The 13,632-nt window shown below is 36.4% G+C and overlaps 1 protein-coding gene across 4 annotated transcripts in view; it reads left to right on the top strand.

Moving 5' to 3' along the window:
* LOC121370006 (inositol-trisphosphate 3-kinase B-like) overlaps positions 1-13,632 on the top strand; it is a 133,994-nt gene that overhangs the window by 63,677 nt on the left and 56,685 nt on the right. The window contains exon 1 of one of the 4 annotated variants that reach the window (XM_041495096.1): positions 1,054-2,316. The exons of the other annotated variants lie outside the window; for them this stretch is intronic. Within the exon in view, the coding sequence (XP_041351030.1) occupies positions 2,122-2,316 (195 nt within the window). The 5' untranslated portion in view covers positions 1,054-2,121. Of the gene's footprint in view, positions 1-1,053; positions 2,317-13,632 lie in introns of those variants that run through there. 4 annotated transcript variants of the gene reach the window in all.

Raw genomic sequence — 13,632 nt, forward strand, 5'->3', positions numbered from 1 at the left:
TACATATAAAAGACCCTTTGCTACTAATGAAAATATGTAGTAGGTTTCTTCTGACTACATTTAATCCATTTTGTTTTCTGTGTGAAGTTTTAAATTACAGTATACTCTATCTTAATTTTTATATTGTGTTGTATTTGTCCACAGCTCTTTATACTGTTTTTACATTATTATATAAATTTATATTTTTAATGTAAATAATCATATATACATACCTTTGTTTGACACCAGATAGCTGATGTGCATTTTTGTGCTGGGGTGTCATTAAACATTCATTCATTCATTCATTCATTCATTCATTCATGTCACAATGATCCATTCAACTGCTTGGGTTTTTTCTTGTTCCAACTAGTACACCACAATTGGTAAAATGTTGTGGTATGTGCTATCCTATCTGCCAGGTTGTGCATATAAAAGATCCCTTGCTACTATATATAATGGCAAAATGTAGTGGGTTATCTATGGTCAGAATTACTGAATGTTTGACATCCAATAGCCGATGATTAATTAATCAATATGCTCTGTAGTGATGTTATTAAAGAAAACAAACTTTTAAAATACAGACGTTCATATTCGAAGCCACAATGTTAATAATTAAAGAAAGACTATATTGAATGAATACATTTTATAATTAATGGCTACAAACTTTATTAGGGTATTGTCTCTTTAAAAAGTTTTTAAGACATTCCTTTCCTTTACCTGGGGGAAGTTGTATCAAACACATATAAGCTTAAGACAAATATACAATTATGACCTACATGTCACCAGTATATACACCACAACAATGCACCAGTAGATATCAAAGCAGAGGTCAACAAAGTTTTTGTCACTTATACACCCACCACTATAGCTAGCGTAACCTAAATTTATCTTCCTTCTTGACTATATATTTTCCCCCGACATTCAGCACAGCACAGCTTGCAGTGTAACGTAAACACAAACAGTGTATAGTAAAACCTGACCTGTTACCCAGTCAAGCTCAATGGGAGTGTTCAAGTATTACAACACCCTTTGCTTCATTTGCATGGGCTTGCCTTTAATAAGCCCTTGCACCCCCCATCAGCAGTGCAGCCCCCTTTGAATTCCAACAAGCTGTCTAAACAGAACCACCTAAACACTGGGTTCAGTGTCTTGGCTTAGGTACACAAGCTGTTTTGGGAATTTGAATTTCAATAGACATGCCTACCTGTGACTGTCCTTTACAACATTGTTCAGCCGCTAGGGGAACACCGGATAATAACATTTTATATTAAGATTTCATTGATTCACTTTGTGTCTGTATCCTGTGGTTTTTATGTGGATCTGAAAAGTGGTCGTGATTTTACAAACAGAGCATCGTACACAACATAATTATTATTTCTGATTTAATTGTGTGTGTGTGTGTGTGTGTGTTGTCCAGGAACCGATGACAGTTAGATGCATTTGTTCACACTGTGACTGCTGTGACTGCTGCATTGATTGTGTGGGTGGTGGTGGCTGTTGTTGTTGTTGTTGTTGTTGAAGTGTTGGTGCAGGGACACTAGCTTACAGTGTATGGGATTACATGTAGCTGCATGGTGTTTTGAACAAACAATGTTTTATTGTAATTCGTGTGACACTTGTTGATGCTGTTGCTGTTGCATTGATTGTGTAGGTGGCTGCTGCTGCTGTTGTTGCTGAAGTGTTGGTGTATGGGATTAGCTGGTGTTTTGAACAAACAGTGTTGATTGTAATTTGTTTGACAGTTGATGCTGATACAGTAGCTGCAGTTGCATTGTGTAGGTGGTGGCTGTTGTTGCTGAAGTGTTGGTGCAGGGACACTTAGAGTGTATGGGGTTAGCTGGTGTTTTGAACAAACTTTGTTAGTTATAATTCATGTGGCAGTTGATGCTGCTGTTGTAGCTGCTGCTTTTGCATTAATTGTGTGGGTGGCTGCTGTTGTTGCTAAAGTGGTGATGCAGGGACACTTACAGTGTATGCAGTTAACTGGTGTTTTGAACAAACATTATTGACTATAATTCATATAACAGTTGTTGCTGCTGGTGCTGTAGCTGCTGTTGTTGCACTGATTGTGTGGGTGGTGCTTGGACACCACAGTGCATGGGATCAGCTGGTGTCTTGAACAAACTGTGTTGGCTGTAATTCATGTGGCAGCAGGAGATACCTGGGGCAGTGGCCGGCACGCGGTGTGAATGTGCCGGCACGATGGACTACCTGACGGTCGAAGTTCGTTCAACAGGCGCCGGAGACACCGATGACGATCTTAGTGACTGGGATGCACCCGTCGAGGTGGATTTATCAGAGCCGCCAGTACCCAGAACAGTTAATAATAATAATAATGTACGTATATACTATTATTAATCATTATTGTTTATCAGTGTATTCGATACCCAGAACTGTCAATGATAATAATAATGTACATATACTAATATTATTAAGTCTTCGTTATCAGAGCCTCCAGTACCCAGAATGGTTAATAATAATAATAATAATGTACGTAGCTGTATACCAAGTCTTATTTGTCTGAGTATCTGGTACCCAGAACTGACAATAATAATAATAATAATGTACATATACCACTGGTAATATTATTAAGTCTTGTTAATAACAGTATCCAATATCCAGAACTGGCAATAATAATAATAATAATGTATGTATACCACCAGTAATATTATTAAGTCTTGTTAATAACAGTATCCAATACCCAGAACTGTCAATAATAATAATAATAATAATGTATGTATACCACCGGTAATATTATTAAGTCTTGTTAATAACAGTATCCAATACCCAGAACTGTCAATAATAATAATAATAATAATAATAATAATAATGTACATATACTACTGGTAATATTATTAAGTCTTGTTAATAACAGTATCCAATACCCAGAACTGTAGATAATAATAATAATAATAATGTACGTATACCATTAAGGCTTAATTTATCAGAGCCTCCAGTATCCAGAATGGTTAATAATAATAATAATAATGAATGTGTACCATTTAGTCTAGTTAATCAGAGTATTCCATACCAATAATAATAATGGAATAACAATGTATGTATGCCACCGGTAATATTATTAAGTCTTGTTAATAACAGTATCCAATACCCAGAACTGTCAATAATACTAATAATAATGTATGTATACCACCGGTAATATTATTAAGTCTTGTTAATTACAGTATCCAATACCCAGAACTGTCAATAATACTAATAATAATGTATGTATACCACCGGTAATATTATTAAGTCTTGTTAATAACAGTATCCAATACACAGAACTGTCAATAATAATAATAATAATAATGTATGTATACCACCGGTAATATTATTAAGTCTTGTTAATAACAGTATCCAATACCCAGAACTGTCAATAATAATAATAACAATGTATGTATACCACCGGTAATATTATTAAGTCTTGTTAATAACAGTATCCAATACCCAGAACTGTCAATAATAATAATAACAATGTATGTATACCACCGGTAATATTATTAAGTCTTGTTAATAACAGTATCCAATACCCAGAACTGTCAATAATAATAATAACAATGTATGTATACCACCGGTAATATTGTTAAGTCTAGTTAATAACAGTATCCAATACCCAGAACTGTCAATAATAATAATAACAATAATAATAATAATGTACATATACTACTGGTAATATTATTAAGTCTTGTTAATAACAGTATCCAATACCCAGAACTGTAGGTAATAATAATAATAATAATGTACGTATACCATTAAGGCTTAATTTATCAGAGCCTCCAGTATCCAGAATGGTTAATAATAATAATAATGAATGTGTACCATTTAGTCTAGTTAATCAGAGTATTCCATACCAATAATAATAATGGAATAACAATGTATGTATACCACCAGTAATATTATTAAGTCTTGTTAATAACAGTATCCAATACCCAGAACTGTCAATAATAATAATAACAATGTATGTATACCACCGGTAATATTATTAAGTCTTGTTAATAACAGTATCCAATACCCAGAACTGTCAATAATAATAATAACAATGTATGTATACCACCGGTAATATTGTTAAGTCTTGTTAATAACAGTATCCAATACCCAGAACTGTCAATAATAATAATAACAATATATGTATACCACCGGTAATATTGTTAAGTCTTGTTAATAACAGTATCCAATACCCAGAACTGTCAATAATAATAATAATAATAATAATAATAATAATGTACATATACTACTGGTAATATTATTAAGTCTTGTTAATAACAGTATCCAATACCCAGAACTGTAGATAATAATAATAATAATAATGTACGTATACCATTAAGGCTTAATTTATCAGAGCCTCCAGTATCCAGAATGGTTAATAATAATAATAATAATGAATGTGTACCATTTAGTCTAGTTAATCAGAGTATTCCATACCAATAATAATAATGGAATAACAATGTATGTATGCCACCGGTAATATTATTAAGTCTTGTTAATAACAGTATCCAATACCCAGAACTGTCAATAATACTAATAATAATGTATGTATACCACCGGTAATATTATTAAGTCTTGTTAATAACAGTATCCAATACCCAGAACTGTCAATAATATTAATAATAATGTAAATATACCACCGGTAATATTATTAAGTCTTGTTAATAACAATATCCAATACCCAGAACTGTCAATAATAATAATAACAATGTATGTATACCACCGGTAATATTATTAAGTCTTGTTAATAACAGTATCCAATACCCAGAACTGTCAATAATAATAATAACAATGTATGTATACCACCGGTAATATTATTAAGTCTTGTTAATAACAGTATCCAATACCCAGAACTGTCAATAATAATAATAACAATGTATGTATACCACCGGTAATATTATTAAGTCTTGTTAATAACAGTATCCAATACCCAGAACTGTCAATAATAATAATAATAATGTATGTATACCACCGGTAATATTATTAAATTTTGTTAATAACAGTATCCAATACCCAGAACTGTCAATAATAATAATAATAATAATAATAATAATGTACATATACTACTGGTAATATTATTAAGTCTTGTTAATAACAGTATCCAATACCCAGAACTGTAGATAATAATAATAATAATAATGTACGTATACCATTAAGGCTTAATTTATCAGAGCCTCCAGTATCCAGAATGGTTAATAATAATAATAATGAATGTGTACCATTTAGTCTAGTTAATCAGAGTATTCCATACCAATAATAATAATGGAATAACAATGTATGTATACCACCGGTAATATTATTAAGTCTTGTTAATAACAGTATCCAATACCCAGAACTGTCAATAATAATAATAATAATGTATGTATACCACCGGTAATATTATTAAGTCTTGTTAATAACAGTATCCAATACCCAGAACTGTCAATAATAATAATAATAATGTATGTATACCACCGGTAATATTATTAAATTTGGTTAATAACAGTATCCAATACCCAGAACTGTCAATAATAATAATAATAATAATAATAATGTACATATACTACTGGTAATATTATTAAGTCTTGTTAATAACAGTATCCAATACCCAGAACTGTAGATAATAATAATAATAATAATGTACGTATACCATTAAGGCTTAATTTATCAGAGCCTCCAGTATTCAGAATGGTGAATAATAATAATAATGAATGTGTACCATTTAGTCTAGTTAATCAGAGTATTCCATACCTAGGACTATTGATAATAATAATGATAACAATAATGATAATGATAACGATAATGATAATAATGATAGTAATAGTGATAATGTTAATAATAATAATAATGTATGTATTCTAATATTATTAAGTCTTGTTAATCACAGTATTCAATACCCAGAACTGTCAATAATAATACAGTGTTCTCCCTGCTCCATTTAAGCGGGGCGCCCTGTCCCGCTATTCCATTTTGCCACCCTCCTTTCACGTTCCCCGCCCTCCTTTATTTTTGAGCGCCCTCCTTTATTTTTGAGCGCCCCTCTTTATTTTCCAGCACCTATCTCTGCTATTTCCAAATGCACTTTTTTCCACACAAAAAACAACGATCAGTCTGCACACTGGACATCAAAGAAAGCAAGCCGCGTTGTGTATGAAAAAGCAATTGACGAAACATTTACGACAGTTACCGTAACGTAATTTAACAGTATTTTTAACAGCCTCTATTTTGTCCAATATCTGTATTCATTTGTATGTTTGATAGACACAATAAAAATTATATTTTATGTAAGCAATGAAAACATTAAAAAAAAATTATGGATTCGGCAATCTCCGATTAAAAAAAACCCCTCTTATTTGGCGCCAAATTTGTCACGTGATCAGAATGGTCATTCTGTCTTTTGTTTCCACTAACTATCGTTTGATATTTTGTCCTCAGTTGCAGATATAATTGGTTGAAACTGATGATTTTTACTTTCTGTTATTCTGTTTATTCAGCAGTTCTTTATAAAATATTGTAAACTTTTCATTTTGAGGGGATATAAACGCTTATAAAAATGTCGGAAGTGGTAGTGTTTATCATTAAAATCATTTATCTTGAGTGCAAATTAATATATACACCATCTTTACAAAAACGAAACTACTTTTTATCAGCTGGCGATAATATTTTATCACAGCGATTGATTCATTCGATGAAGTTGGAAATAACAAAAATGTATCTGACATTAGGAGATCACTTTACAAACATCTTTATTGTTTTTCATATATCTTGAAATCTTTATTAAAAATAATAATATTAAAACTTTGATCGGTACAGCAAAACCGGAACTGCCCATGAATGTCAGACCGATATCATGTTCGGTTCCATTAAAAGATTAGTCTTTTTATAAACCCCTTTGCACTTTTTTGTAGGCAAAATAAGGAGTATGTCTTTTCTCAAAGTCTACCAACACACAACAATATGGTAACCAAACTACTACCCCCCACCCCCACCCACCCACCCACCCACCCCGACCCACCTTTTTTTTTTTTTGCTTTTCGTTTATTGGTGTGGGGTTTTTTTAAGGGTGTGGTGCCGAGCGGCCGCCCTCCTTTAATTTTCACCCAGCGAGAACACTATAATAATAACCATTAAATCTAGTTAATCAGAGTTAGTCTAAGACCCTAAATTTGACCAGTTGGTACCATCCGAGAGCACCAAACTTAACTAAGCTCTTTTGATAGGTGTATGTATCTGGATCTCAAAACAGCATATGATGGACTTTTCTGCAGAGTAGCTTAAGGTAAAAAAAAAAGAGTTTTAGTAGAGGTGGGTATTTCAAAAAAAAAAAAAAGTTTCTCTGTATTAATTAATCTGTATGTCAATATATAGCTCAAGTAGCCAATTGCAGTAAGCAGTCGCCTGTGTTAAGAGGCCTTGTTTTTATTGTTCCACATCATCTAATATAGTATGAAATGACCTGTATTAAGTAGCCATCAGACTTAAATTGCCACTTTTGTATATAAGTGTTCAACAACTAGAACTATCAGTAATAATAATAATAGTAATAATAATAATAATAATGTATACATTATTTATTGGAACATCGAATACTTTGAACTGTCAATAATAATAATAATAATAATAATAATAATAATAATAATAATAATAATAATAATACATGTAATAATAATAATGTTCATATAGTTTTAAGTTTTATTTATTAAAACCTCTGATACCCACCATGCAGATCTCTCAATAATTTATAATGTATGTATATTATTTAAAAGTTAACTTTATAATACAGTTATGAACTATGAGCTGTAAGATTTAAATCTATTCTACTGTACTTTCTATTCCACTAACGAGTGAAATGTGTTATTCCTAATTTTACTTTTGCTTCAAAATAATACCTTCGCCATAAGCATTCCAAAGATTATCCATAAACAAAGATGCCTTATATATGATGTAATTTTAAATGGTTTCAGTACATACAGATGAGTGAAGTAATACAAATTGTGTCACTATTCAAGAGAGAATTATACTGCATCTATTCAAGTTGGGGTTGGGAGTGAGACGTAGCCCAGTGGTAAAGCGCGCACTTGATGTATGCTCGGTTTGGGATAGATTACCATCAGTGGGTTCATTGGGCTATTTCTCGCTCCAGCCAGCACACCATAATTCAGGGCTCGAAATGCAGTGTTAGTACATGCACCGGTGCATGCTGATTTTTGCGTGTGCATGTAACTTTTAAAACTGGGTGCACGCGGTGCATGCTAATATTTTTCAAGTACTGTGTATTGCATATACTGGTATCCTGTTGTCTACCAGATTCAGACTCAAGTTGTTGAATCTTGTGTATGCATTTCGTAATCTGTTCGCCAAATGAAAACGATAACTTTTATCTTATGGGCGCTTCCATTTTGTATCCCATAATCCTACTTACAACAATGGTGCCCTTTCGGTCATTTCCATGAAATATATTTCTAGCCCTGCAGTTGGTACATGTACATGAAAGGCTGTGGTATGTGCTATCTTATCTATGGGATGGTGCATATAAAACATCCCTTGCTGCTAATCGAAAAGAGTAGCCCATGAAGTGGCGACAGCAGGTTTCCTCCCTCAATATATGTGTGGTCCTTAACCATATGTCTGACGCATATAACTGTGAATAAAATGTGTTGAGTGTGTCATTAAATTAAACTCTTTTTAACTCTTGATAATTTCCTATTAACTCAAAAGCTATTTTTTTAATACAGGATTTTAACCTGATATTTGAGTACAACTAGGCAAAACATTTTTGGTCTGCTTTTAACTTTACTTTATTATACAGTTAATTAACCTTAGTCTTATTTATCCAAACCTGATACCTAGAACTGTCAATAATAATGGGATAACTAGGGGTTAATGGTCTTGGTACACACCTCATCCATCTGGGCTGATTGTCCAGGACACAGGGGTTAATGTCAGGTAATAGTGGTTTAACAGAAGAAAAACAAATAGATGTTACCTTACCGCTAATTCATATTAGGTAATTAACGACAGCACAAAAATACACTTTGGGTATCACGTGTCAAACACAGATATTAGGCCATTAGAGGCAGGGACACTTTCCCCGTCTGTTATCGACCACGGTTGGGCTGCTGGTGCTCCATTGCATCTGCCAGTGTAGGCGGGCTATCCTCCTACCCACCCCCACCTTTCCTGTCCTGGACGGAGGAGTCTGCCAAGGCCGGCTCTTGTGCCCAGGACAGGCGTTCGCTACAACAGCTTGCTCTGAATGTGCACATAAAGCCCTATGACCTGACCAGGGATACTTTAAGGGACATACCTTGAATCACTGGCTTGACAACAAGCGTGCTACCAATCGGCTGACTCTTAATTGCTTGATGTGTACTCATCACAATACTAGTACATTGTATATACAAAGCTGATGATTACTAATTGTCAAACTTGACGTCAGCTTGTCGTCAGTATCTTGATGAGTATATATATATATATATATACTCTTCAAAAGAAGAAACGCAAAACCACATTGTCATAACATTTGGAGAATTGATTTAATTATTGAATGGTGAGTCCGATAATTACCAAATGTTGCAGGATTGTTCACAATTCACTCTAGTCCATTGTGAGTAAGTGATAGGACACACCACCAAGGTCAAGGTCATCTGGAGTCAATACCGGGTGTGGCCTCCGCGTGTGTTGACAACTGCCTGGCACCGCCTGCCCATTGAAGCAACCAGAGTACGGATGACGTCCCGGGGGATGGTGGCCCACTCGGCCTGCAAGGCTGCTGCCAGCTCAGGCAGGGTCTGGGGCTGTGGTTGTCGCTGTCGGAGGCGTCGGTCCAACTCGTCCCATAGATGCTCAATTGGGTTCAAATCCGGTGATATCGATGGCCAAGGAAGGACATTAATGTTGTTGTTCTGTAGGAAAGCCGTTGTGAGACGTGCTGTGTGAGACCTGGCGTTGTCATGTTGGAACACTGCGTTGGCGTTGGCCATAACTGGAACGATGTGTGGCCGGAGGATCTGGTCAATGTAGCCCTGTGCATTCAGGTTGCCCTGCACGTGGACCAGGTCAGTTCTGCCAGTGTGTGAGATGGCTGCCCACACCATGACACTACCCCCGCCGAATCTGTCCACTTCCTGCACGCAGTTTGCCGCATAACGTTCACTACGACGCCTATACACGCGACATCTTCCATCATGACGTCGGAGCAGAAATTGGGACTCGTCACTGAACCACACCTGTCTTCATCGCAGTTGAGGCCATTGTCGATGAATCTGGCACCACTGCAGTCGGAGTCGACGGTGTTTTGGTGTTAAGATGACACCTCGAACTGGACGTCTGGCATGAATTCCTACCTCACGTAGGCGGTTCCGTACGGTCTGGTCGGATATCCTGCGCAAACCTGGTATTGCTGCGGCTGTGGAGGTGGCAGTAGTCAATCGTTCCCTAAGGTGGCGTACCCGGATATAGCGGTCCTGCCCGGGGGTAGTGACCCGTGGTCGACCGGATCTAGGGAGGTCACGTGTTGATCCATGTTGCTGGTAACGGTCCCACAGTCTGGAGATGGTGCTTGGGGACACATGTAATGCCCTGGCAACGGCCGTTCTGGATTCGCCTGCGTCTAGTCGGCCGATGGCATTGTTTCTCTGCGGTTCACTGAGACGTGGCATGTCCTGGATTGTCAACTGTCGGCCAGATACAGAGGCCAGGCAAGCGAACACCCTGCACTTTTATACTGTCGGTGTTCATGTTGCACGTGCAGACAACGCACGTGCAGTGGTGACATGGTTTGCACGTGGCTGCGTTTTTACGAATATTCACATTTTGGAACTTTATTGTACAATAGCTGCGTTTTATCGAATGTAACCGTGGGAATGTGTTTGGGACATGCAATGACCTTATATTCACAAAGCATGAACCGGTAGGAAACATAAAATCGGAGTTATAACCCATTTGTACCCTTTTGCGTTTCTTTTTTTGAAGAGTATATATATAGCTTGACAATTTGTGACACCAATGTTGTGAGTGCATGTAGTCATGTAGTAGGTAACCAACAAGTGCAGGTTCAGTCAGCTAACATTCAGCATTCTACCTTCATGTGATCAGCACCCGTGCCTATAAAACGTTTAAAGAGTCCAGACTCAACACGAGCGTAGGAAGGCGCAAAAATGTGTGTGCGTGTGTGTGTGTGTGGGGGGGGGGGGCACACTTTTATACTATTATAAAGCAGATATAAAGCAAAATATCCGAAAAGTGGGGAGACACATGCCCCCCCCCCCCCCCCCCCCCTTGTCCCTCCCGTTTCCTACACCAGTGCTCAATCTTTAATGACATCACAAGCATACAATTTGTAGGGCATTGTCATGACATTACTGTCTTAGATTCTATTAGTCTCAAATCCAGACTCTAAAAGTTTCATAAGCACCAGGTCAGGTATGGTTTGGTTTCTGGAAAATCACAAGTTTAAAAATGTCAAGGAAGAGGAAAGCTCATTCACTCCATATAAAATATGGAAAGAGTTTCGAACTTTCCAGCATGCTAATACTATCACTAATCCTAACCACAAACATAAGCCCAACTATTTTGAATGCTGGAATGATTGAAAGTCTTGCCTCAGTGAAAGCTTATTCAATTAAGGTTCTCAAAATGAAAGAAACGGAAAGAAAAAATGGTTTTAACACACCTCAACACGTTTTTAGGCTCTGGCTGGTTGATGTCTGACATACTACGGCCTTTGATATACCATCTGTAGGACATTGGTTTGAATAGGGAAAACTCAAGTGCATAGATGATAAATCTGTCGACCCGTCAAACATCAGATGAGCTCTTTACCACTGAGTTACATCCCTGTGTCTTTTTGTCAAAGTGAAAGAAAGAAAGTTTGTATATTGTAAATCTGAGTATATATAAAATTATAATTTGTTTTGTTTAAAACCACCACTAGAGCACATTGATTTATTAAACATCGGCTGTTTGATGTCAAACATTTGGTAATTCTGACTCGTATAGTCATTAGAGGAAACCTGCCACATTTTTCGAATGCAGCAAGGGATTTTTTTATATGCACCATCCCACAGACAGGATAGCACATACCATGGCCTTTGATATACCAGTCATATACCAGTTCCACTGGGTGGAACGAGAATTAGCCCAATGGTCTCACTGATCCTAAACTGACTGCGCATCGAGCGAGCGCTTTACCACTGGGCTGAATCCCGCCCCTTTTTGTCGGAATTAAAACCATACCAGTAGGATTTGACTCAGTTGGTATCACTGACTATCACTAATACTATTGCTAACCCCATACCAAAAAAACAGAAGTTTGTTTTGTTTAACGACACCACTAGAGCACATTGATTTATTAATCATTGGTTATTGCATGGATATCAAACATATGGTCATTTTGATAGTCATAGAGAGGAAACTGACTACATTAGAATATATGCCTATCTCATGGTCCATTCCTTGATGTGAGTTAGCTTGCATGTCTCAGTGATTCAGAGAGCTACCGGGTATGCCAGCTGGAGCATCAGCTCCTGTTAAGGTCACCCAAGCTGGACTTGGTCAAAGGGTAGGGACTGACTAATATGGACTGGACTGACAGAGGACATGAGTCAAGAAAGACAACTGTCTAGGAAAAGCAAACTCAAAAATCAAAACTGGGCTGGAGAGGCTCAGAATCCTAGTAAGGAAACTCTCCTAGGAGAAGGAAAACTCCAAACTCAAACCAAGTCCACTGAAGTCGGAGTACAGAAGCTATGCATCAGCATTAGCGTGGAAACCGAAAGGAAATGTCTGTACATGCACCAAGCTCTCTGATCATGAAACAGATGGACTCCACTTCTAAAGCATGATCAGCTATAGCTTGAACGCAGAAGAAGAAAAAGAAGAATGTATGCACCATCCGACAGACAGGATAGTACATACATGTATCACAGCCTTTGATATACCAGCCATGGTGCACTGATTGGAACAAGAAATAGCCCAATGCATATGGCCACCCAACGGGGATCGATCCTAATCCGATCGTGCATCAGGCATGTACTTTACCACTGGGCTACGTCCTGCCCAACCCTATACCTAAGCCTGATTATACTGAATGGAGGTTGTACATACTAGATGCTTGAATTATCAGAACTCTTGCCAAAGATTGTGATATGTGCTGTCCTCTGTGAAAATGTGCATATACGTGTAAACGATCCCTTGTTGCTAATAGAAAAATGTAGCAGTCTTTCTATATGACCATGAGTCAAAAATTATCAAATGTTTGACATCCAGTAGCTAATGATTAATGAATTGGTGTGCTCTAGTGGTGGTTTTAAACAAAACAAATTGTAATTTTATATGTACTCAGATTTACAATATATTTTGTTGCATACCAGTTTAATATAAAAACATACATTTTAAAGCAAGTACTGTAGTTTCCTTTTGTTACCCATGTGTAATATATATATAATTGAATTATGCACATGTATATGTAGAATTGTCAAAATGTTGATTGTTATTACTTTATGAAACAAAAGATCCCTTGCTGCCTGTCATAAAAGAGTAGCCTATGTGGCGACAGCGGGTTTCCTAAAAAAAACCAGTGTCAGAATGACCATATGTTTGACGTCCAATAGCCGATGATAAGATAAAATATCAATGTGCTCTAGTGGCATCGTTAAATAAAACAAACTTTACTTTTTACTTTATGAAATA

This window comes from Gigantopelta aegis, chromosome 4, assembly GCF_016097555.1.
Source record: "Gigantopelta aegis isolate Gae_Host chromosome 4, Gae_host_genome, whole genome shotgun sequence".
NCBI lineage: Eukaryota > Metazoa > Mollusca > Gastropoda > Neomphalida > Peltospiridae > Gigantopelta > Gigantopelta aegis.